This window comes from Xenopus laevis, chromosome 1S, assembly GCF_017654675.1.
Source record: "Xenopus laevis strain J_2021 chromosome 1S, Xenopus_laevis_v10.1, whole genome shotgun sequence".
Taxonomy (NCBI): domain Eukaryota; kingdom Metazoa; phylum Chordata; class Amphibia; order Anura; family Pipidae; genus Xenopus; species Xenopus laevis.
Genome location: NC_054372.1, coordinates 33803017 through 33830507, shown reverse-complemented (window position 1 = coordinate 33830507; position 27491 = coordinate 33803017). Strand labels below are relative to the sequence as shown.

The 27491-nt window shown below is 37.6% G+C and overlaps 1 protein-coding gene across 2 annotated transcripts; it reads right to left on the bottom strand.

The window, feature by feature from the left end:
• Positions 1 to 27491, bottom strand: casp3.2.S (caspase 3, gene 2 S homeolog). Of its 2 annotated transcripts, XM_018234069.2 has the most exons (8): positions 26977 to 27491; positions 22398 to 22472; positions 15848 to 15941; positions 14145 to 14278; positions 7194 to 7322; positions 5021 to 5199; positions 3160 to 3280; positions 1 to 432 (listed from the first exon to the last, which is right to left on the bottom strand). In XM_018234069.2, the coding sequence occupies exons 3-8, from the start codon at positions 15919 to 15921 to the stop codon at positions 203 to 205; spliced, it is 867 nt and encodes a 288-aa protein (XP_018089558.1). In that variant the 5' UTR covers positions 15922 to 15941; positions 22398 to 22472; positions 26977 to 27491; the 3' UTR covers positions 1 to 202.

The following is a 27491-nucleotide window of genomic DNA, read 5'->3' as shown; positions in this document are numbered from 1 at the left end:
GATTTTTCGTTCGATTCGTTCGATTTCGTTCGAATTCGAACGAATTTAACCAATTCGATGGTCGAAGTACCAAAAAAATACTTCGAAATTCGAAGTATTTTTCATTCGAATCCTTCACTCGAGCTTAGTGAATCTGCCCCTCAATGTACATTCATATGCTAAAATTCATTTTTTAGTGTCAGTATCACTTTAATTCCTCTCTTTACTTAAAGAAGTAAAATGATTTTGTGAGCATGGACACAACACAAGGAATTTGTTTCTTTGCATGAAAAGTTACCAGATTTGTACAAGTCTCAAAGTCTAGAGCTACCATATGATTTACACAGGTCAGAATCTGAATAAGTTCAAGATGTGATCCATATAATTTTATCATTTCGCACAAAGACTGGATGAACCAGGAACCATTCATTGTGTCTCTCCATGAGTAGTAGCCTAAAAAGGAAGACAAGGTTAAAATTACAAAAAGGCAAATGTTCCAACAAGATTGCTGAAACATCATGTATTATTTTCTGTCATCGTCATGTATGAAGTAAACAGGATACCAAACACTAGGAGAAAATGACCAAAAATACTTTTTTTTTTTATCAATGTCATTACTACTGTTATGGTCATCCTTTACCAATATATCACACACACACATATATACACACTGCTGAAATGTTATATATAAGTCACATTAGTCCCTGCCCCAGTGGAAGTTACAATCTAAGGTTCCAAATAATTTTTAGGGTGGTGGCACATCTAACGTTCCGGGGAGATTAGTCACCCAGTAACAAATCTCCTCTTGTTCGGGCTACTAATCTTCCCGAAATTCCTTCCTGTTGGCTAGAATGTGAATCGCCGGCGGGATGGCACTCGGATCACTTCGGCTTTCTGAAGTTGTCCCAAGTTTCCTCGTGAGGCAACTTTGGGCGACTTCGGAAAACAAATCGATCAGAGTGCCATCCCGGGAAGGCATTTTGGGGAGATTAGTCACCTGAAGAAGAGGAGATTTGTCACCGGAACGCTGCGTGTGCCACCATCCTAACACTCACTCATTACACTATGATCAATTTTATCCAGAGACAATGAACCTTCCTCTGTTTTTTGTGTGGGAGGAAACTTGAATACTGGTTCAACCCAGACAATCTCCTTGTTGACACGGATATGGCTGGAATAAAACCTAAGCAGCAATGCTGCCCATCGGGATGGGATAGGTGTGTTCCTGAGTACTCTCCTTTTTGGTGCTGTCCCTCTACACAGTGGGTTGGATGCATTTTTACTACGGCTGATGCACTATACCAAGTGTCTTCTCTCCTGACACACCAATATCTGGGTGGCAGTGATGGTATGAGGTACAGCAAAGTAGGGAAAAGACCCCTGACTTTTACACATACAGTGACTGGTGGCAAATATCATTGAATTCTCTATATATGGCTAATTCAATATCTGTCTGCTAGCAGTTTTTGGATGAGGAGCTCCTGTCAACTTAAAACTCTACCCATTTGCTACAGAAACTAGTTACTCATAATCAGAATGAAATAAGATAGGCACTGAGCTAGACAGGATCTATTATTGTATGAAATTGAAGGAACAGTAACAGCAAAAAATTTTGTTTTGAAGTAATTCAAATATAATGTACTGTTGCCCTGCACTGGTAAAAGTTATGCGTTTGCTTTAGAAAGACTACTATAGTTTAATATAAACAAGCTGCGGTGTAGCCATGGGGGCAGCCATTCAAGTTGGAAAGAAGAAAAGGCACAGGTTACATAGCAGTTAACAGATAAGCTCTGTAATGGAATACAATGTTACTCTGCAGTGTATCTGAAGGTATCTACTATGTAACCTTAAATGGCTGCCCACATCATTACACAGCAACTTGTTTATATCAACTATAATAGAGAGTTTCTAAAGCAAACACTCCAGTTTTATCAGTGCAAGGCAGCAGTACATTTCTTTCTTGGTGTTACTGTTCCTTTAAGAGCAAAGTAATATGATCTGCTGTAAAAGCAAATTATAATATATATATATATATATATATATATATATATAGATATAGATATAGATATAGATATATAATATGTAGAAAACAAAGGAATGGAAGTAAAGCTTTATCGTGTCCATTTTCATTGAAAGCCTAAACACTTTTGCATAAATGAAAACTGAGCTTGTCCTATAAAGTCTTTTGTTCTAGCTCTGTCCCAGATCATCCCTTTAATAAGCTCTCCTGGCACACTTTATCCTGTATGACAATTCTCTAAGGGGGTTATTTATTAAAGTGTGAATGTTGAAAACTAGTTTACTAAAAAAAAAAAAAAAACCCTTTAATTTTTCGGGATTTATTAATACCCAATGCTGCAAAAAGTCAGAATCTGAAAAGCTGGCATCTCAGACCTACAGTACCAAGGTTGTATATAAGTAAATGGGAGAGGTCCCTATTCTATATGGAAGTTTCTGTGGTCTGTGCTGGAATTAGCCCAAAAATCAGACTATTTCAGACTTTTCGGGCAAAAATATGCAAATTTTGGGCTTTTCTGGAAAAAACTCAGGAAAAAAAGTGTACGATTCAGGTTTCGGGTTGATTTTATAGAGTTTGTCCCCGATCCAATTAAATTGTGCTTGATATATAATAAACAAGGTCCAATCGTGGATTCTAGTTTGGTTGGACTTTTTTAATTTAAATACTTGGATTTTGATAAATAAGCCCCAAAATGTCCTCTTAAATATTTTGGAGGACAAACAACTCATTCTTCAATACAACCATCTACTTCAGTCAATAAAGGAATGAATGTGGTATGCACAGCATACTACAGTCCAGAATATTCAAATACCTAAATGCCCCCATGTTTTGTAAAGATAAATTACTGCTATTAGTGTAATTTGATAAAACTTTCTTATTCTAGCTGTAATAAAGAGAATCAAGCCCATCATTATTGAAACTGTAGAAAAAAAAGTTATGAAAACCCAATTTCATACATAATTTCATAATATAGCCTATAAGAACTATTAATCTCTGACTACCCACAAATCAAACGACCATGTTACAGGTAATGAGCTATGGAGCAATTTATCACAGTCACAGTCTAGCTAGAAGAAACACAGATAAAAGAAATAAACCCTGTAAAAAGAATGTATGTTCCCTTCAAACCAATAATTGTCGAAGAATTTAAATTCTCATACCGGGGACAGTAGAATAGGCATATAAGAAGTCGGCCTCCACTGGAATACGCTGGATCTCTTCCCGTGGTTCACTGCAACTGTCTGTTTCAATGCCTGAATCAAGCTCTGTTCCCCTGCATGCCTTTGGAAATAGAAAATCCCAAATAAAAACAAGCTTCAGAATACTGTATGGCAATAATGTATACTATCAAATGATAAAACAGCACTATCATCAATAGCCAATTATAAGGCTATGAGAAATGAATATGTGGAATGCGGCCATATTCTTGCAAGTTCCTAGGCAACCCCCTGCACCCACTGTAGTTGGGTGCAAGTGCATTACAAAAATTGTCAAAGAAGCACTGTTCTGCATATGGGATTGTGCAGGGAACACCTAGGAGACCCAAGGACTATGCTGGATTGGACAAATAAAAAGTACCCCCAGGCCTGTGCATTTGATTTTACCTTTCATTATACTTTGATTCCTAGCAACTAGATACCAGTTTACATTCTAAGCCTGAAAGGTGCACAGAAATTATTAAAGGAAAACTATAACCCCAAAATAAATACTTGAGCAACAGATGGTTTATATCAATTTAAGTGGCATATTAAAGAATATTGTCATACCGATATATATATTAAGAAATCAAATATGACTATTCGCCACCTAAAACTTGCCTAATTACTGTTTAAGTCAATGGGAGAGGTCCAGGGGTCAATTTAGAGTTGTTTGTAGCCTTCATGACATTTGATTTTTTTTTGGAGAAAAAACTCAAATCGAGTTTGATCGAATTCGAAGTTATTTGACTCAATGCCAGATTCCTTAGTTTTTCCATTCTGTGAAGATTCTGAAGGGCATCAACACTTTACCGCAGCACAGCAATAGTGCCCAAGTAAAAGTTACAGTAAATGATCCTATATACAGCAGCATAGCAGTACTGTTAAACATCTCATAAATGTTTCGCAATATTTAACTGTTCACTGGAAATATGGGGATGACTATTATCCAGAAACTAATTGCTCAGAATGATTAACAGAAATCTGTGCAATCCTATACAGTAAGGGGCCGATTCACTAACTTCGAGTGAAGTATTCGAAGTAAAAAAAAAACTTCGAATTTCGAAGTGTTTTTTGGGCTACTTCGACCATCGACTTCGAATCGAAGAATTCGAACTAAAAATCGCTCGACTATTCGACCATTCGATAATCGAAGTACTGTCTCTTTAAGAAAAAACTTCGACCCCCTAGTTCACCATCTAAAAGCTACTGAAGTCAATGTTACCCTATGGGGAAGGTCCCCATAGGCTTTCCTAATTTTTTTTGATCGAAGGATATTCCTTCGATCGTTGGATTTAAATCGTTCGATTCGAAGGATTTAATCGTTCGATCGAAGGAATAATCCTTCGATCAAACTATTTGCGCTAAAATCTTTCGACTTCGATATTCGAAGTCGAAGGATTTTAATTCCCAGTCGAATATCGAGGGTTAATTAACCCTCGATATTCGACCCTTGGTGAATCGGCCCCCAAGTTTTAAATGACAATTCTTTATTTTTGAATTTTCCTGTAGGACTAAAATATCCTGTACCCATTGTGCAAGTCAATAGAAATGGGGCTTATGGATGTTAAAATCTTTCCCAGCAAATGCTAGGTATAGCATCTCAAATTAACGGAAATTGAAAAACAATACAGGTCCTAAATATTGATTATACCGAATGTATTACCTGTATTGGTTAGTTGGAGCTAAGCAGGACTATACTGAAAGATCTTTGTACATAAGAGATGCAGAATTTCGGCTAAAGATACTATATGTAAAGGTTTCACCATGGATGTATAAAAAACAAATAAAAGCATATCTATGCATGACCCTGGATTTTCACTACCTGGATGAAGAATATTTTGGGTTTGCCCACAAGAGTCTTGCATCGGTCTCCTCTGAAAAGATCTGTTAGATTTTTTATATGTATAGGAACATCAACTCCACAGATCGAACCATCCTCCTCTCCATGGCTCAGAATAGCACATACAAAGGAACTTCTCTTGCTGTGATCTTCCTCAGATACTGCAAACATGATTAGACAATGAATCATTAGTTATGTGAAACTTTTAGGGGCCGATTTATCAAGGGTCAAATTGAAAATTCGAAATTCAAATTGGCAAGTTTTTTTATGGTCAAAACTGGCAAATTCGACAAGAGAGTTATCCAAATTCGATTCAAGTTTTTCAAAAAATGTTAATTTGATTTTTGAGATTTATCATACTCTGGCCCTTTAATAAGAACTCGAATTTGACTATTCGCACATAAAACCTGTCGAATTCCTGTTTAAGTCAATGGGAGGCGTCCAGGGATCAATTTGGAGTTGTTTGCAACCTTCCTGACATTCAAATTTGTTTTGGAGAAAAAACTTGAATCGAGTTTTCGGGTCGATCCTATTCACCCGAGTTAGAAACATTCGATTTTAATAATACATTTTGATTGGTCGAATTTCGAGTTCATGGGAAAAAAAAAAAATCACACAAATTCAAAATTCGACCTTTGATAAATGTGCCTCTTAGTGTTAATTGGAATAATTGTATGTACCATTCCTGAAGCAAAGGTCTAATTTATGAATGACACAACAGACCTGCACAAAAAGCTTAAGCAAGGCTACAGGATTCAGATTGCCTGGTTACTGGAACAAATTTAAAAAAATTTTTAACAAGCAAGCCTCTAAATCTGCTTGAAATATTGTAAAAAGATAAAATCATTTCAGCGATAAATTATAAATAAATCCTTACTATGCATAAAACTCGAATATTCTCTGAATCTCAGAATGAATTTGTTTAAAAAAAGCCATTTATAATCAAGATCTCCACAGAACAAGATAACACACATTAAAGAAAGCAGCACTGTCTTACAGACAACCCTCTTATTTATCTGCATTATGAACAAATTCCTACCTTTCTCACCCGTTACCCCAGATAATAAGATGTCTAAACTATGGCATTTCAGCCACTGCAGAATTTCAGCACTCTTTAGCCTGGTCTATTTTTTTTGTAATTTTGTTTGGAATTAAATTTATCAGACTTTCTTTTCTGCCTGTTTTCATCCTGTTACTGAAAAAGCCACCTGGTTATCAGGACCACTAACCCGGCCAACCAAAAATCAGTTACAAATTCTTAGAATTAACTTTTACTAGGATTTAGATATTCTAAGACTTTTTAACACAACCTTTTAAAGTAATAGCCGGAAAAGGATACTTTGAGCATCTTTGTTTGACATACAACAGTTACTTATTACAATATAATGCACAAGCGCCATGACTATTCTGTAAATTATCTCCTTATAAAAGGTGACTAGTGATGTCATCAGTTATAAACGGTGAGTAGTGATGTCATTTCTGTCACATGACTCACTGAAACTTGTGTATTATAATAAATAAAGTACCCCTCTGTTGCAAAATATGATATTAGAAGTTACCTTGGAGTTCCAAAAGTTATAAAGGATAGACATTTTTATCATCATTCCCTGGATTGGACTTCTAGGAAATGACGGCGATTTCTTTTTTTCAGTTCAAAACTGTGGATTTTTGGGGGAAAGATGCCCAAATATCAAGGCCCAACTTACTTCGTTTTGGGGTCCATCCTGCTAAAATCCACCCTAGTGAACAGACAAAAAGCTGAATATTCTAATGCCCAGCAGAGCACACGTTGTAGATAGGAAGAGAGTAGGAAAATTCAGTAATGCACCAGAATGTATGTTAACTTTGTAGGCAACAGAAAAGCACCTTTACCCCTGGGAGAGAAATGTGGAATTGGGATAAAAATTTTATGTTGAGCAGTACAAGCCTACAAGTACTATGCCTCCCTTCACTTGTTTTTGGCAGTGGCAGCATCTGCAGTTGGGTCTTGTGTTTAACAGCTGAATTATATAAATAAGAACCAGCAAAGTCTATTTTTGACTTAGGTCCACGACCACAAAAAACAGCCATGCCGAAGGTTATCCACAGTACAAAGATTTCTATACTAAAAAGATGATATTACTGGATAACATCAGCAAACTGAACCCATACTTACTTTTCTTCAAACGTCCAATGATGTCACTAGACTTTTGATCATTGCAAACCATTACCTCGTATCCTAAACCTGTGAAAGTTTCATGTAACTTGAGAGCATCTACATCAGTTCCATTTCGTACGGCCATGTCTGTGGGGGGAAAAAAAAGCAGTGCAAAATTTAAAAAACTATAAACGTTACAATTTATATATATATATATATATATATGTATTAAATGCAATATAGGTATGGGACCTGTTAGGAAGAATGCTCAAGACCTGGGGATTTCTGGATAATGAATCTTTCCGTAATTTGGACCTTATACCTTACATCAGGGATGCCCAAAACTTAGATCGGGATCTACCAGTAGACCTTTAGCTGGTGATCAGTAGATCTCAAGATACTGTCAACAAACAGCTTATCTATATTACCCTCCTGTTTCATGCTTTTCATTCAGATATTTATGTTAAGGTTACATAAGAAATATAGGTTTGTTAAATATAGCAATATAAATTCTTTCATAAATCAATATAATATTTAAGTAATATTTTCCATGGAACAGAATGCTTACAATACTTTTATAGATGTAGATCATAATGGGAAAACATCACTAAAAGTAGACCTCACATTAGTAAAGTATGGGCACTCCTGCCGTACATCTATGAGAAAATCATGTAAACATTAAATAAACCCAGTAGGTTGTAGTAGTTGTTTTTGTTTTCAATAAGGATAAATTATATCTCAGTTTGGATGAATTACAAGGTACTGTTTTATTACTCCTAAGTAGGGTTGGGCGAATTTGACCTGTTTTGCCAAAAATTTGCCACCAGCAAAATATCGCCGACGCCCATCAAAGTCTATGGGTGTCAATTTTTTTTTTTTGACGCACGCCACCATACAAGTCTATGGGCATCATTTTCGCGGCAAAACAAGGCAAAAAAATTCGCACATCCCTATTCCTAAGAAAAAGGAAATCATTTATAAAAAATTTGGACTCTATGGGAGATGGCCTTTCTTTAATTCAGTGCATTCTGGAACAACATTTTCGGACTAACAGATCCATACCTGTCTGTATTGTGTATTGAAATAGGAGAAAATCATAGTTTTATTCTTCTTGTGCAGAATGATGAAAATAAACATATGAGTGCTTTGAAGTTCTTTAAAAATCAATAGACAAAGTGACTTGTTCCATCTTCTTAAAATCATTTTAATGCAACTTGTTCCTTCTTATATAAATGGAGAAGGAAAGGCTGAAAGTTCTAATAACCTAATACCCTGGGCTGGTGCTCCTCTTCCTAAAAAAAATACACCAGCCCAGAGTACTCTGCCTCAGTTAGTGCTGTAAATATGGCCAGCTTCAACATTCCAAGAATGATCCCTGGGACACTGGAGCTATATCATAGTGTGATGCTCAGAAGGAAAGTACTACTGTAAAAGAAGTAAGTGATTAGAATCACTAGGCACTACCTAGCCATGTCTTGTAAAGATTAATTTTTTAGTTTCTAAATTAAGGAATTTTAATTCATGTTTTTTTATGAAAGTTAAAAGTCAATTAAAGTTCTGATTATTATAGTATCTATTCACCAATAGGTATTTAATATGTAAATTGTATTTGTATAATTTGTCCAATACGATACAGTGCAAATTTAAATGTATATGTCAAAAGCCAGTAATATCAGAGTACGCTACACAACCATGTCTCGTCTGCAACACCCAGCTAAGAAAAATGGCTTAGTTAATGGATTAAAGCTCTAATTACAGCAAAAGAATAAAAATTATGTGTCTGAATTCAGTATATGTATGTCAACATACAAAAGTGTTTTCTTTGATGCTTTTATTGGATTGCGGTTGCCCTCATCTCTGGTCCATGGAGATATATAGGATTGTTTCAGTGCATTATAACATAATGGGGCTCAGTTCCAATAGCAAATGCAAGTATGGCACGCTTAAATGGAAGCAAAATTGTGTGTAGACATGTAGAAAGGCAAACAGGGACATGGATATAAATAGAGCTCTCTGGCGGTGCGTCATGCATACATTCTGTTTACTTATATAGATGCAAAGGAAACATCTATTTCAGTTATTCTGTTTTTCTTATCACACGCCACTAGGTGGCCACAGATAAAAGTTACTAAGGCGCATTTCCCAAAACTCCCCCAATAGTAACACGTACAGTAAAATCTTTTTTGTGGTCCCCTGAAAAAGTGTGTGTGTTGTACATTACTATTATGCTGCTGATATCAGACTTATTGTTAACTGATCTGTATTTCATGTGTATCACTAGTGATGACTATTATTGTAGGAGGAAATGAGGACTTTCAAGCAAAGAATAAAGTTCACATTAAGATTACATTTTCATATCACGTGGACAGTGTTATTCTAATCAATTTGCAATTTATCTGGTTTTTATCTTGTTTTGTGATTTATGAATCATTTACATTTCTGTAGTGGTACAGTTATCAAGCTTGGAATTTTAATGGCTGGTTGCTACTGGGCAACTGATAGCAGGTTAAAATGGAAGATGAAAAGGTAAAAAGCATGAATTAAAATATAAGCAATACAAGGGGAGAAAAACAACAAAGACCAAATGTTAAGTGTTCTTTGTTTAAATGTTTATGAATATTATTATTATGTTTTGCTGCACAATGGCTTTTGTTGTGTTCCACCTCACAGGAACGAATGTGGTGATGGTGCTCATGATTTTCTATGTTGCTTATACAGGATCACGGTGAATAGGCACTGCTTGTGGAGTCTCACCTGCATTCGGCAGTTCCATAAAAAATGCCATTGCATTGAAAATATATTAAAAAGACCGTACAAAACAGCCTTAATACTCTAGTTTACAATACTTATTTTATTTCCACAATGTATATAATTTGTGAAAAATAAAGTTGAAGCCTCAATGTTAATTTTTTTTTTTTTTTGCCAGGGATCCTTAAACTAGAAAGCCAAACCTGGTTAGGGTGAGATGGGCTAAAGGAGCCAAAAAGCCCTTCACAAGCAATTACATGCAAAATGAAGCCTTCTGAAATCAGAAGGTATTTACTTGTCTCATGCCATACACACAGCACTGCCTACATACCAAAAATTTGACTTTTCACTCTCCCACAAGGCATCAATGGCGGAGACATGCAAATCACTCCTTCCAGAAGAGAGCTCTACCAAAAAAGCATCTTTTTTTTGCATTTGGAAAATAAATAATTCTAACCAACTTTCCAATACTGTATAATAATAATTATAAGTTTTCAGTGGCTCCAACAAATCGACTGAAAGCAATATCGGTCTATCGTTTTATATTATATTCACTTCTTGTTGGCTCTCGAAAAAATGTAGTAGTCTAACTGATTAACAGAGTTCTACATACCTTTTCCGGTGCAGTGAATGGCAGACCTCCATTTTCCTACAGGCCGACAATACAAAAGGACAATGTACACTGTGGCAACTGTGATCAAACCTGTTTATATGATCATGTGCCAAGTAACACAAACTTTCTTTTCCTCTCCCATAGACCTCCCATTGTGATTAAATATACTTTGAGGACCTGTCACTTTTCAAACATATACTGTCTGCAATTCGATTAAACAGACCAACAGCTTAGATATAGTTTTAAAATGTGTACATAAACGTATTTACTCTTACTTCGAAAATAGCCTGACTGGATAGCGCCATTTTGAATAAAGAGCAGTAAAATCTTTCGTCCTCGCTCCTCTGTGAGTCTGAAATCCTGCGCCTGCGCACTGGCCAGGAGATCCGTATCAGGAAGAAAGGAAGTGAGCAAGTGAAAGCATCTCGCACCATCTTCTACATTCCACAGCAAGTAGCTGACAATTTAGACATAACTTCTTCGAAACGGCACATGGAGGGGGATACAAGGGAAAGCCATCACCATCCATCAGAAGAGACAGTGAGGGGGATGCGAAGGGAGAGTTTTCAGCTTCTGTTCACAAAGGTCAGAAAAGGCTATGCGCAAATCAAAACGGAGCCTTCAACTTCAGAAGCAAAATCAAGGGATATATGGGAGGAACAGTGCGGTGCTATCAGTGACATTGTAAACCTGTCACGGAGGTAGAGTAAAATTAGTGCTTGGCTCCTACAGCTGCTAAGATTCTTTACTTCTTGTCTGTTCTGTGATCTCTTCCTTTTCTCCTTGGTCTTCTTCATTCTCCTTCTCCCGCAGATTCAAATGGCTGAGGTGAAACTCAGCTATAGTTTTTCCCTTAAGGCTTTGTGCCCGACTTTCAAAAAGTCAGGACTTTGGAGTCTCGTGCACAATTTTAAAACCCTGCCTTAATTACATTTATTTAAAAAAAGATGGAAGTATGTACGTTTTGTTAACTCTTTAACAACAGTCCTACGGTCAACAACAGAAAAGTGACAGGTTTGGGGTATGACCCAGCAGCTCAGAACATATCTGATGCACTGTGGGTGTGGCTAGTTGAACAAAACCATAAATGGAACATGGTACGGTAAAATATTTACTTTTTTTTTTTTTTTTTTAATTGTCCCACACTCTAAACTACCAATACATGCCTTTGGTTTTAGATTTGCTGCTTTACAACCCTTTTTGTGCCACTTATCACTGTAGTTTTTAAAAGCGTTATACTTCCTTCTATTAATGTCCTTATTTCAAACTTAGCCACAAAGTTGGTCCTTTTTATAATTCTTTCCTAATTAAATTATTTTAGGATAACCTGAATGGACACAATTTTAGGAAAACCATCTTTGAAAACTTTCTAGCTGAAAAAATACCCCTCCATTCTATGCACTGAAATAAAGTAGTAGAGTTTTACTTTCCTGAATATTCGTATCTTGTTGGCCCAGTGTGTGTTTAGTTTATTTTTTTAACATACTTTTAATACATATTATGTTCATTACTACCCAAGCATACATTCATAACTAATGCACTTCTGGCATTACAATTTTCATTTTCAGTTTTTTTTTTTAACTATTTGCTTTTTTTTCTTCTGACTTTTTCCAGCTGGGGGGGGGTCACTGACCCCGTCTAAAAAAACAAATGCTCTGTAAGGCTACATATGTATTATTTTTGCTACTTTTTATTACTCATACATCTATTCAGGCCTCTCCTATTCATATTCCAGTCTCTTATTCAAATCAGTGCATGTGCTAGGGTAATTTGGACCCTAGCAACCAGATTGCTGAGACTGCAAACTGGAGAGCTGTTGAATTAAAAGCTAAATAATTCAAAAACCACAAATAATACAAAATGTAAACTAATTGCAAATTGACTCAGGATTTGACTCTCTTATATCATACTAAAAGTTATCTCAAAGGTGAACAACCCCTTTAAAGTCCCATCCAGAAATGAGACAGTGTTAGATCTAGCCATCCCTAAAAACAAGCAAATTCAAAAACATAAACAAAGTGTTAATTTTCTGGGGGAATTATATTCCCCCCAAGTCAAACTATTTAAGCACTACCTGTAGTGCTTTTATCTCTATCACTAAATTCTTATTACAGCTTGTTCCTTTACACTAGGTTTCAAGTCATGTGTAACCTACAGCTACAAACGATTATTTTCCATTTTCCCCTATTTACAAATGGTCTGATCTTCAACAATGTTTCAGCGATACCAATAACATCAAAATGCTTATCCAGCCCTAGATTGCTCATTGTAAAGGTCCAGCATCTTGCGGAACTGAACTACATTTAATACAGCTACCAGAAAAAAGAAATCACATCATAATATAGAGTACGGTAAGTGTAAATGCTGCTGTAAAGGCAAGCTAATGAGGGTGAATGATTGGCACTCCCTTGGACGCAAACAAAAATATAGTTCACTCACTTGTATTACCCAATTTCAGGCTGTGTAGAGGTATATAAACCAGAATAGGAATACTAAAAACAAGACAAAGCAGTAAAACCCCACACTACCTTACTAAAATTAATTGAGATCTAATTATATAAGTGCTTAGTGCTATTATAAACATATGCTTAGTTCTCAATCAATTTAGCACCAACATACAATTAATGGTATTTCAATCGATTGTGTTAATACAAATAATAATTGTGATTAAAGTGCTTAAGTGCTATAAATTAGGTGCTGTGACCTTCAACAAAATGTATCTACACACAATTGATGAATAATCTAAAAGTTCATGGTTCTTATATGAATTAAATAAGGCGCTAGTGCTGTAGTTATAATTTTAAAGTGAGTTCATGGTATCAAACAATTAAAAATAAAGCGTCAGCAATTCATGAATAAAAGTTAGAAATTAGAAAAAAGTATAGAGGTGGAGTTGTCCCGAAGAAACTAGCTGCATTGTTCTAAGCCCTGGGACACCACACGTGGGAGAAAGGCAGAACACTGAGGACTGTGGTCTCGTTACTACGTTTAACTGTCTTGTAAGGAGAGCTAACTTTGTTATAAAACCAACAAATCCTCAGTGCCTTAGAGATAAAAGAGAATAAAAGGAATGAATGCTGCGCTAATAGCGCTACAATTCCATTAAATTTCTCTGGATCCGAGATTCAATTAAAATTTAAAAAGGTAAGATTTCAATAATGAGCTTTTTAAAAAAAAAAAAAAAAAAAAAAAAAAAAAAAAAAAAGGGGGTTTGAAGGCTCGCCGACATATGTTTCGCTTACACTTTATCAAGGCGTCATGTTTTACTGCTTTCTCTTCTTTAGACTCCCTTAGACACAGTAAATAACCCTATAAAGGTGTAATGTTAGCATTCAGGTATGGCATCTTTGCAAACAAAAGCAAGACCACAATTGTATTGTAATGCTAGAACAGACAATATACTAGAACGAACAATCAGTTAAACAAAAGTAAAGATGCAGTTTTCTTTTATGTTACAGAACTTAACTCTTTATATTCTGCTCTGTTGAACACAGAGATGTTTTTAATAATGTACCCCATCAGTCTACTCACCCTGGAGGAATATTCCCATTCATAAACAATGGGGAAAAAACAAACAAAAATAGGTAATAAACTAGTAAATGTCTTACTTGATGAATGAAAGTTCTTATTGTTAATGATGAGGCACATTCCCATCTCTGGGTAATTTGTTCTGTAATTCTGGAGATGAGCAAACTTAGTTTTTCTTTCTATGTCTTTTAGGTCACAGTTTTGCAGGCTTCGTCTATAAAAAAACATTTACAATATTTACACACTTTATTATTAACATTTATAGGCCTTTGCATTTATACACTATGTATACACAGTATCCGATAGAAAGAAAAAAGAAAACTGGCCAGGTCTTTAGTAGTGATGAGTGGGTCAGATACGTTTTAACCTGTGACTGAACCTATCCTGCTGCTCCCTGACCCGCAACCAACCCAGAATCCTCTATCTTCTTTATGAGCGGCACGGATTCCTTTTAATGATGTCATAGATTGGATGTCACCAGAGGGGAGGGATTGGCACAATTACATCACCAAAACATAGGGTCTATGCTTGAGTAATACCCAGTGGTGTAACTAGTTGTTACTGGGCCCCATAGCAAATTCAATTTAGGGCCCCAAAATATTTATAAGTTGGCCTATTTTACCAAGATATATTAAAATTGCTCATTAATTAGGGTTTCACTGGGCCCCCTACACTCCTGGGCCCCCCTGCAACCGCAGGGTCTGCTTCCTCTATAGTTACGCCCCTGGTAATACCCAGCTACCCCCCCCCCCACTAATTTCTTTATCACTTTTCTGGCATGACCTCAAACACCTGTTAAACCTACAGGTTTCATGTTGACACCCTCACTAGTTTTACCTGTGGTAGCAGAGCTAGCAGTCCCTGCTAATATGGTGGTCAGAAAAGAAAATGTGATAGCTCTTGGCTTGTGCACTAGAGGAAGACCGAGTAGCATATTTGTAATTAATCATAAAAGCTAAATTACTACTTTCTAAAGCCCTTAAAATGAACTTTTGTAGATGTTAAAATTATGCAAATAATTAAAAAAAATAATAACAACATTGTAGAATATGCTGATGGTTAAAGGAGTTGTTCACCTTCCAACACTTTTTTCAGTTCAGTTGGTTTCACATTGTTCCCCAGAAATAAAGACTTTTCCACTTACTTAAATTACTTTGTTTTTTTTTTTTTGTTTATTTTTGTATTTCAAGAAAATTTTTATTCATGAAGAAAAGGTGAACATATATGAAAAAATCACATCTGGTCAACATTCAGACATGTAAGCATTCACGGTAACAGGAGTACAGTACTTTGTTTTTTATGTGACGGTTTTTCTAATATTGAAGTGCAAAGTCTTATTTTTAATCTTCTAAATCAGCTCTGAGATGGGGGGGGGTTGCCGATTTATTAAACTGTTCTAAATTGATACATTGAGTTGGTATATTTTTTATCTTTGTCCCTGCTAAGCAGAATCTCTGAGTTTCATTAAAGGCAGCAGGCATAAAAGATGGAAATCAATTGGAAAAAAAAAAATCTTTATTTCTGGAGAGCAATCTGAAAACAACTCAACTAGAAAAGTGTTTGGAAGGTGAACAACCCCTTTAATTTAATTTAAAGGCGAACCACACCTTTAAAGGGCATCTAAATCTATAAGTAAGTAAGCTTACTGTGTGCTTCAGCTTTAGTACATTTACACAAACCCAACAGTGAAATTGCATTTCATTATGGGTTAAAGATTTGCAACGTACTTTCTAATAGGCGTTTACCCACACTACTAATGTCCGTGATGTAAATGATTACTTACGGTTGAATTGTAAAATATTCTTTTGCATCTGTTGCATCTCCTCCGTATTTTACACCATTCTGGGATTCTTCCATCTTGGCTACCAAAACCCGATCTTTAGCAAAAATAAATAAATGAATAATATAGAAGTACAGGGCACAGCACCATAGATAAAGAAACGAAAGTTCTTGAATGGGCCCCAAGAATGAAGAGATCCTGCAACTGTTCAATTATAAATTATGAATAGCCACTGGATGGACCAAGAAAGCGGATTATAGCTAGGTAAATCTTTACCAAACTTTTTTTTTTTCAGATTGATTCCTCTCTGTTGAACAGAGAGCAGTTTAGTGAGCAGTTTAGTAATCCTTGTTTGTTAAATTACTGCACGTTTGTTACTTGTGAATTTAAAGCGTTGCATAACTTGTTTATGTTATATGTGGTGTAGTGGTCAGTTGCTGATCTGATCACTCTCACTCCAGTCAAACTTATTTTGAAAAACGGACATGGGTATCAGGTTGATAAATGTTCCTCACAGAAGTGTTGATAAATACTGAACTGCTGGGAATCCATCCAGATCCTCAGTTTAATATTTGATAAATCAGGCACCAAACCTTTTAAAGGGGACCTATCACCCAAAAAAATTATATCTTATCGCATTAGTCAAGCAAAATGAACTTTAATCACAAAATATAAATTATTTTAATATTGTTTCCTTCAGTCTGGGAATTTATAATTATAGCAAGCAGAAACCATTTTGTGGACACTTATTAAGACAAGCCTTGCATCATCTCAGAATCTGGTTTCTGCACCAGAATGGGGGACCTGATGTCCATCCCCATGCCCTGGTTACACAATTAAATGGTGGAAGAGAACGGGGAATGTGGGGATCTAAGTGCTAAATGGAAATTTAAAGTAAATGCCCATGGCATAGAGGAGGGGCAGACTATATTTGATTGACAGCTGAGATTTTTAAATGAGCTTACAACAGCTATGAATGCTTTAATAAAAAATATAAAAGTCCTTTTCAAATTAAACATGAAATCCAATTTCAAAGGACTTTTATTATATGGATTTTTATCCGACAGGTCCACTTTAATAGGGATGCACCAAATCCAGGATTCGGTTTCGGGATTCGGCCCAATCCTTCTGCCCGGCCGAACTGAATCCAAATCCTAATTTGCATATGCAAATTGGGGGGCGAAGAGGGAAATCGCGTGACTTTTTGTCACAAAACAAGGAAGTAAAAAATGGTTTCCCCTTTCCACCCCTAATTTTCATATGCAAATTAGGATTCGGTTCGGTATTCGGCCAAATCCGTCATAAAGAATACGGGGGTTCGGCCAAATCCAAAATAGTGGATTTGGTGCATTCCTACACTTTAACAATAAGGGTCATTAGATTACAGCTATGGAACTGGTTATCCAGAATGCTCGGGACCTGGGTTTTTCAAGAGAAGTGATTTTTCTAGAATTTGGATCTTCATACCTTAAGTCTACTAGAAAATAATTTAAACATTAAATAAACACAATAGGCGGGTTTTGCCTCCAATAAGGATTAACTATATCTTAGTTGGGATTAAGTACAAGGTAATGTTTTATTATTACAGAGAAACAAAAAAAAAAATATCATTTTATAAGACCTGGATTATTTGGATAAAATAGAGTCTGTAGCAGACCACTTTTCTGTAATTCGGATCTTTCTGGATAACGGATCCCATACGTGTACTGGATAATTGTAGCACGGATACAACTAAGAGTAAACACAAAACCATAACCCTATCTTGTAGTGATATGTGGGCCGACCCGAAGCCAGAGTTTGGGTTGACTGCTGCACTATGTTTGCAGGCGAGTACGGGCTGAACTTTAGCCTGCGTCCACCCCGACCTCCCAGTTCCCCACTTCTTCATATATATATTTGTGCGCCTGCGTTACCCTCCCTCTTCTGTGACGTCACATTGGGCGCAGGTATATAAATAGGAGCACTTGGTGGGTTAGGGTCAGGTGGAGGTATTATTTTTCAGGCCCTCAAAATGTCTAGATGTTGACCTGTTTTACCAACACTGAAATTCTATACAATTTAGGCCTCATGGGGCCCTTATACCTCATGGGCCCCCCTGCAGCCGCATTGTCTGCTTCCTCTATAGTTAAACCGCTGGTGATCGGTAATCTGCTAATAGTTTTTACACAGGCAAACATCTGCTATATTCACAGCATGAATCAGTCCCAGACGAGGAATCCAGGCAAATGCCTGATGGGCCACTCTATTTAGTGTCATGTGGGCCACTTGGGAAGCGGAAGAAGCTGCCGAAGTTCCACTGAATGTGTCAGTACATTATACTCCCTTAAATATAGAAAGCTTAGTCCTACCCATCATGCTGCCCCGCCACTAACTTTTTATTTATTTTTTTCCATTTTAAGGGGGGCCCTGACCAGTGCCGGGCCAAGAAGGCCAGCTGCCCTAGGCAACCCAGCGCCTACTCCGCCCCCCCACCATTTGCGCATGCGCCAAGGACGCGACGCGCAAGTGCGCATGCGCCGAGGACGCGCAAGTGCGCATGTGCCAAGGAAGCGCGTGCATCGGGGGTGCACAAGTGGGCATGCGCAGGGGAGCGGAAAACTGCTACCAGTAACCACTGCTTCTGGAACTAGGGGAAGGCGTCGGAAGAGGTAAGTGCCTGGCGCCCCTTTACCTTTGCGCCCTAGGCACGTGCCTCTTCTGCCTACCCCTAGTTCCGGCCCTGGCCCTGACCACCAATTGTTTCTTTAACTTTTGGGCCCAGCCACCATTTTTTTTCTTAACTAGTGTATGTGTGGGAGTGCTGCTACCAATGTTTTTCTTTCACTTTTATGGGGTAACCCTGGTCACCATTTTTTTAAACTGGGAGGGAGGGCACAAATGTCAAAACTGGACAGGTAGCAACCCAAGCTAGGACTGATTTTTACTCCCAGTCCGGCCCTGGCATGAATACTATACAATGGGAAGTTTGCACATTCGTAGTGGTAGGGGATAGGGAGAACTAAGTCACAAGTGATAAGGGAAAAAGACGGTTACCCTTTACTACCAAGGTGCAAAAGACATACTACGCATCTTTGCCAGCATCATGTGTCCCATACAGTTGCCAGATGCTTTGGCTCACTATAGCACATTTTCTCTATTTCTATTTGTCCTACAGCTAAGGCGACAGCAATGGGAAAGCTGGTGAAAAGGCAGTAATTATCATAATTTGTGCCTGCAAGATGCAGAGATTATTTTCATTACATATGTCTGTCCTTACTCACACATTTTTGAATAGAGGTAAAATATCTGGATCTGATAGGTTGTTAGTCCAGAGATATAAACTTTGCCAGGTCTCTCTGGAAACAATTACTATTTACACTTGTAACATTTGCAGCCATCCCTTCCAACTGGCAGGATGTCCATTACAATACAGATTCTAAGATACTGTCTCAGGCACACACAGCTAGGGGTTTTCCGGAGGGCCACCAGTTGCCCATGCTTTAGGTCAGGCATTAAGGTCTTTGTTTTGACAGTCTCTCTATAGAACTAATGATCAAGGCCTTCAAAGTTGTCACAGGAGTTTCCCATCAGGGATGTTGTTAGAAATGTCAATGACACACAAATGCTCAGTGTGGTTTGAGCAGCTGTTGAAAAGTTAAGCTTAGGGGATGTTGCAAATCATCAAGCAGAAAATGAGGTTTGCCAGTCATATAAGATGATCTTACAGGTCTGATTATTAAATTCTGATGCTGGTTTCAAAGCTACCCAGTACCAATAATCCAAATGATCTACTAATCAGTCTTATATTATAACATTTAAATTATATATTTTAAAGCATATTTATTAAATGGTGAACTTAATTGATAAATACAATTGTAAAAATTGCATAGGAATGAATAAAAAGGGAGTTTTCTGTAGTGAGTTCTAATCTGACACTTTGATAAATCAGCTCCTATGTGTTTGCCCCCTAAGTAATGGACAGCAGCACAGAGCATGTGTAGTGAATCAGCCAGAAAAGGAGATGAGGAGCTACAGGGACAACTTTGGTGCTACAGGTCTTTGAGGTGAAAGGGGCTGGTATAGACGCCCAAAACATAATGTACAACATTTCTGCCCTACTTTAGTTCTTCTTTAAAGTACACCCACTGTTCTCTCCATTCTGAACCTTAAAGCCTGCCCCAGCTGCACACTGTAATGCAAAACTTTTCATAGGACTGTGCACTTCTACGCTATACCATGTGATGTATATGCAGAAATGTGACCAGCGCCAGTGCAACCAGATTTCTATTACAATGGTGTACAAGCTATCACAGTCTGGGCAGGCTTTAAAAGAGGCAAATAGCATAAATGAAAACAAAAACTATTTTATAGGCAATAATGAATATATGGTGCTGGTTTTACTTTGGACTAAAAATTAACATGTTTTTTAAAAATGGTCCTGTTATTGGAGCTCCCCACAGGCCCGAATTTGTGGGATAAATGGCCTTTGGGCAACCAGCTGGCAAATATGAGCCTGGCTCTCTATAATGACTCCCTGACAATGTTTCAAATGAGGGATGGGCAAGTCTTGCCAGAAGCACAGTGGGAGAGGGAAAGTCAATCACAGCCCTGTGGTCACATAAGCAAAGACGTGCTTCAGTTCCCTATCAGGTCAGCCTAGCTGCTGCTTGGTTACTGTGCGGAGTGCCACTGGCTCCCCTGCACAGCCGGGGAAAGGAGGCAGCATGAAGTGGAACAGGTCGGCATGACTAGTTGGCTTTAACAGAAATTTTGAATAAATCAGCCGGAAACACTACTTTAAGCGCATTACTTCTATATTGGAGAGCAACATATGCATGTGAAAAGTTCCTGGGGTGCCAAATATGGGCTGTAATTGACTGATAGTAGCCCCTATGTGGACAAGTAGACTACAGGAGGATCTGTTTGGCAGTACATCTGGTTTTTATGAAACCAAAACTTCCTTCCAAGCCTGGAATTCAAAAATAAGCACCTGCTTTGAGGTCACTGGGAACAACATCCAAGAGGTTGGAGAGCAACATGTTGCTCATTAATAGGGATGCACCGAATCCAGGATTCGGTTCGGGATTCGGCTGAACCCTTCTGCCTGGCTGAACCGAATCTGAATCCTAATTTGTATATGTAAATTAGGGGTGGGTAGGGAAATCACATGATCTTTCGTCACAAAAGATGATTTTTTTCCACTTTTTCCTTTCTTGACCCTAATTTGCATATGCAAATTAGGATTCGGTATTTGGCCAAATCCCAAATAGTGGATTCGGTGCATCCCAACTCATTAGCCACTGGTTGGGGATCACTGCTCTATGCCATACATTGCACATATAAGCATTTTAATTTTGTACTGAGGTGCTGCCCAATTAGTGCTTCCATTCATAACCCTGAACAGACAAGTCAGCTTCTCTATGGGCAGTCAGAACTGACTATTGCAATCCAAGGTCAAAAGGTTTCCTAATATTTTATGGTAATCTGTAATATGCAGGATATATTCCTTACTAGAATACCACAAATTTGGTCATCATTACCCAAACTGCCTAGCAATATTGTTCAAAGTGAAGCTTAACATAACAGTATGTTCAATCTATAATATTATTATTACAGGTATGGGAGTCTGTTATCCAGAAAGCTCCGACTTACAGAATGCATGTCTGGAAAGCAAATTGAATCAAGCAGCTCCAGGCAATATTTTTAAACTGCAATGCATGTCTCCCATAGACTCCATTTTATCCAAATAATTAAAAATGATTTCCTTTTTTTCTGCAATAATAAAACAATACCTTGTACTTGATCCAAACTAAGATGGACTTATCCTTATTGGAAGCAAAACCAACTTATTGGGTTTATTTCATGTTTAAATGATTTTCTAGTAGACTTATGGTATGAAGATCCAAATCACGGAAAGAACGGTTATCCGGAAAACCCCAGGTCCCAAGCATTCTGGATACACCTGTATAAAGCAAAACAAATTGCTACCCCCCCACCCCCCAACAAAAACATCGGTGACTTCATCTTCCTTAACTAACAGCAGTAAAATAACTCTGGAAGCTAGTCCCCTTGGGAGGGTGATTATAGCCATACATTGGAGCAGTGGAACAAACCGGACACCTTTACAATTCTGTAAACAAAGTTGCTGATGTCCTGGTTTGGCCTTATACTTCAATGCTAACACAGGAAATATATATTCCTTTGTTGATGCAATTCACATGCAATTTATAAATTCCCTACCATAGTTTAGTACTGACTTTCTTTATGTTGAAAATTAGTTATTGGAAAAGATCAGAAATATTCCTTTAAAAAGAAATCCCAACTAATAGAAGGTTTTTAACATATTATATTGACACTTTTCAATGTCAACTGAAATGTGTCACTGTCTCTGTAAAAACTCGACTCATTCGCTATCTAATGCAGCTTGAAGTTGAGCAGCTTCCTGGTTTACATTGCGCTGGCTTAGCAATCGGATTCACTGGGGGAGTGGGGCTAAAATATTGGCATGTTCTAGTGAATCATAGCTACCTTCCTTTAAACCAAGGCTAGAAAGCATAAAAATAACTCTTCTTACCTGATCCAAACGCAGGGGTTGCTACACGACCGAGGATGGATGGCTGGATAAATGGAGTGGTTGGATGGGGGTGACCTAGAAGAGGAGAGATATAAAATGTTTATTTTATTTATATAAAATTTATTGCAGATACCACTAGCCCCAGCTTATTTTGGCAAATTGACATTTGATTTTTAGTTCAGGTATAGGATCCAATGTCTGGAAACCCATTATCCAGAAAGCTCCAAATTATGAAAAAGGACATTTCCCATAGACTTAATTGTATATAAAGAATCCAAATTTAAAAAAAAAAAAAAAAATTCCTTTTCCGTCTGTAATAATAATAATAATAATAATAATAATTTAAAAATAAAAAGTAACTTGTACTTGATCCAAAATAAGATATAATTAATCTGGAAGCAAAACTTGCCTATTGGGTTTATTTAATGTTTACATAATTTTATAGTTTCAACACACATAAGTGTGCAGAATGAAGTATAAAAAGGCAATGTTTATTCATATAAATAGCATGCCAGTAATGTAGTCACTGCCAAGAAACTCATTTTATACTTTTTGCCCTGCAATGGATGTGTCTTAAATTGCAAGCTCATTCTCTGAAATAACAAACTTGCTTTCTTAAAGGGACAATATGCACTTAAAGGACAAAGCAAGTTAAACTAAAGAAGTAGCTAGAAATGTTGTACATTATGTTTTGGGCTTCTGTACCAGCCCAGGGCAACCATAACCCTTTAGCAATAAAGATCTGTGTCTCCAAAAATGCCCCAGTAGCTCCTCATCTTCTTTTCTGCTGATTCACTACACATGCTCTGTGCTGCTGTCACTTACTGAGCTTAGGGACTCACTCACAATATACAGTACACCTAGAATAGAAATTTCACAGTATAAGGCTGATTAGTAATTAATACAGATAATTACTACATGGCAGCACAGAAACCAGTTAGCAATTAGCATCAGAAATTAATTATCAGCCCTGTAGCATCAGCTTCTATTACAGACCAACCTAATTTTCTGCTTGATAATTAGTGACGACCCCTTAGCTTAGCTTCTAAACAGCTGCTCAGAGCCCACTGAGCATGTGAGTGTCACAGACACTTTCCAAGATAGCGACCCCCTGTGACAAGTTTGAAGTCCTGGATCATTGCTGTTATTGACAAGCTGAAACTTGGTGTTTATGTTTTATGTGTTATTACAGTTTTGCTAATGAAGGTGAATTGCCCTTTAAAGCGTTTGTTCACCTTCAAACAACTTGTTGCTTTCAGATAGATCACCAGAAATAACAACTTTTTCCAATGACTTTCTATTTTCTATGTGTCACCGTTTTTCTAATATTGAAGTGTAAAGTGTAATTTTTCACCTTCTAAAGCAGCTTGGGGGGGGGGGTCGACGACCCTGTGAACTGTTCTAAATTGATACATTAGTTGATACATTTCTTTTCTTTGTAGTTGCTAATACTCCAGAAATGCTGCTGAGAAATGTATCAACTTAATGTTGCAAAGTTGTAACAGTTTAGAATCTGCGCCTGAATTACTGAGCTGCCAGAATCAAACACCAGACACAGGGACATTCAACTTTAAACTAAGATTTTGTAAAAACAGTAAAAAATAAATAATGGAAAGTAATTGAAAAAAGTCTAAAACTGTTACAAAAGTATTTAAAGTATATATTCTGGGCTCTCTGCCAAGAGCTAATTAAGTTAGAAACTTTTTATCTTTTTCTGGCTGTTCAGTGGAACAGACCAAAGAGAAACTCGAATACACATCCGGGAGTGCAGGTTGAGCTTTCAAAAGCGGGACTGCCCCGCTCAAAACGGGACAGTTGGGAGGTATGTTAATGGAATGAAATGCTTTAGAGGGCACCACAGTGGAGGGGCTACCACAGTGTCAGCCATTAAATGCTTAGGAGCCATAACTGTATCTGTCATGAACCATTTGGGGCCCCACTGTGTTATGAAATGTTTAAGGACCCCACCCCCTAAAAAAACTTCAGAGGAGCCCAGTGAATGCAGTACCCACCCCCATGCCCATTCTATAGTTATGCCACTGATCATAGTGTAACCAGTCTATGGATGTGCATTATACTGTATTACTGTTCCTTTAAGTCTACAAGAAAATATGTAAACATTAAATAAACCCAATATTCTGGTTTTGCTTCCAGTAAAGATTAATTATATCTTAGCTTGGATCACATACAAGGTACTGTTTTATTATTACAGAGAAAAAGGAAATCATTTTTAAAAATGTGTTTTACTTCATTATAACGAGAATCGGCTTTCCTGTAATTTGGATAACAGATCTGATACCTGTACTAGTGAAACATGCGCATATGGACAAAGGGACTGCTGCACTTGAGTGTCTATAATCCCTGCCATAAAGCAAGAATGGACTGCTGCATTTTGACAGAACATAGACAATAGCATAACTACCAGGAAACATATTCTAGCATAAAACACAAAACAAACATTTTCAAAAGAAAAGTGAAACTATTCTCACAATTATAAATATTTGTGCTGTTTTACACACTGTTTCCTGATACAACTTAACATCTCTGATCGGAAGACACACTCACGCTCTGTTCAACGTGGGTGAATTCTACAACCCAGTGCTTTAAAAACAAAATTTGCCTGGCCATGTGCTTTCAGAAAGAGCCAGCACTTTAGGATGGAACTGCTTTCTGGTAGGCTGTTGTTTCTCCTACTCAATGTAACTGAATGTGTCACAGTGGGACCTGGATTTTACTATTGAGTGCTGTTCTTAGATCTACCAGGCAGCTATTTTGTGTTAAGCTCCCCATAGACGCAAAGATTTTTCTTTGGCGAATGACGGATTTTAGCGAAATCCGACCAATCCGTCAAATTATCATGAAGTTAGTGGGAATTGAACAATCGTACATCTTACGATTTTTTGTCCGACAACTGTCAGAAAATTGATTGGCCAGGTTAAAAAAATGTTATCGGTTCCAATGCAATCTATCTATGTCTGCATGGCCAAGCAGGCAGCTACCCTCAGTTTTCCTTGCAATATCGCCTGAAATGGTCTTTTTAGTTGATGGACAAAAAGTCAAAAAGTGAAATTCGTTTAACGGGTCCACTGTCTAAAAATAAACCTATCGTCAGTATACTTCCATTAGAAATTCTGTACCTTTTTCATAAAAATCATGATTATCTGCGATCCAGCTTCCCCTTCTCTCTATGCACACGGACTTCAGCCTGCATGAATTCCTCAACACGTGGCTGCTTTACTTCAATGTTAATTTATCTTTTTGTTCCTAAAGCTGACCTCCATGACAACTCTACACGCTTTCCCTTTCACCACAGAACACACTACGTAGCTTGGAGGATGGGAGATTGTTTTGAAGTAAAGCAGCCACGGGCCAGCCCGCCGTGTTAAGGAATTCATGCAGGCTGAAGTCCGTGCGCATAGAGAGAAGGGGGAGCTGGAGTGCAGAAAATCACGATTTTTATAAAAAAGGTACAGAATTTTTAATGGAAGTATATTGACGACATGTTTATTTAAGGCCAGTTAATTTTTTGACTTTACATCCCCTTTAAACAATCGTTTCGAGATAATCGTGGTCTCACGATAAAGCTTTAAGTTCCACATAGACGTGACGATTCTTCTTTCCGAACGACCGATTTTAGGGAAGTCCGACCAATCCTTCTAAATTATTGTGCGGTTAGTGGGATTTGAACGATTGTACATCTTACGATTTTTCGGCCGACATTTGTCAGGAAATTGATCGGCCAGGTTAAAAAAATCTTTGTCGGTCCCAGTGCAATCTATCCATGTTTGCAGGGACAAGCAGGCAGCTCCCCTTTATTTTCCTGGCAAATTGGTCTTTTTAGTTGATGGTCAATTCGTACAATCGTTCCGAGAAAATCGTGGTCTCACGATGAGGATCGGATCTTTTAAAAATCTCAACAGGCCAGCTTTAGGGAGCTGTTTTTATCTGGTTACCTTCCCATTGTTCTGTTGTTAAGGGAGGGGGGAGATCTCACTCCAACTTGCTGTACAGCAGTAAAGAGAGACTGAAGTTTATCAGAGCACACGTCACATGACTTGGGGCAGCTGGGAAATTGACAATATGTCTAGCTCCATGTCAGATTTCAAAATTGAATATAAAAGAAATCTGTTTGCTCTTTTGAGAAACAGATTTCAGTGCAGAATTCTGCTGGAGCAGCGCTATTAACTGATGCATTTTGGGGAAAAAAACATTTTTTTTTCACATAACAGTATCCCTTTAAATGTCAGATTTTTTTTTTTTTTTTTTAAAGGAAATTCAAATTTATAAGGTGTGTGGCACCTGCATAGAGAATGCAGAGACTTGTTTTGCCAGCGAGTACAAAAAGTGAAATATAAATATATATGTGCCTATGTGAGCACTGTAGCATTAGGGACTATTTCCTATGCAAGACAGGGACATATAATGACAGTTATAGAAGGGGAGTGCGTGGCAGCTGCACAGAAAAGCAGTACTTTGTAAGTAGTCATTACAATACTTGTATAACACTTGTTTCCCATATAGATTGAGAATATATGATGATTATAGCATGCATTAGCACACGAGCTCTGTATACACTTACCCAGAGACTAAAGCAGACAGTACAGGAGAGGCTGCTCCGTTCCCTCTTTGCTGTTTTTGTGTCTTTCGTGATTTTCGAAAACAGCAGCAGCACAGACCTTACACTAAATAATAAGGAGAAAAAATAGGGCGGGGACTTGCACCAGAAACACAGCTTAATTGGTTGAGAGCGAGCCAATCTCCTACCAGCACAAACGCAGGGGAACCTATAAACAGAGACTAATAGGCAGAGCCTTTAACTAAGCAACTGATGACGCCGCGCCCTCTTGCCAATCGGTAGCAGAATTCTGGCGAAGTTAGCTGTTTCCATGGTAGGATTTTGCCTGCAGCTGTTCTATAGTTAATGAACTGATACATCTCCCAGGATATCTTGTCTAGGGAAGGGAGGCTGCATACAATGGGCGAATTTCTATGCGGAAGACGTTTTGACATCATGTAGTCCCAGTCTGCTATGGAGGCGGAGTGATAATATTTGGTAGTTGGCGGGAAATTTGTATGTTGGGGTGAGAGCTGAGG

Coding starts and splice junctions, on each gene's coding strand:
- casp3.2.S (XM_018234069.2), bottom strand. CDS start 15,921: ATGGAAGAATCCCAGAATGGTGTAAAATACGGAGGAGATGCAACAGAT. Junction 7,323..14,144: donor TAAGAACTTTCATTCATCAA/GTAAGACATTTA, acceptor TTCCCCCCACAG/ACATGGCCGTACGAAATGGA. Junction 433..3,159: donor TGCCTATTCTACTGTCCCCG/GTATGAGAATTT, acceptor CTTCCTTTTTAG/GCTACTACTCATGGAGAGAC.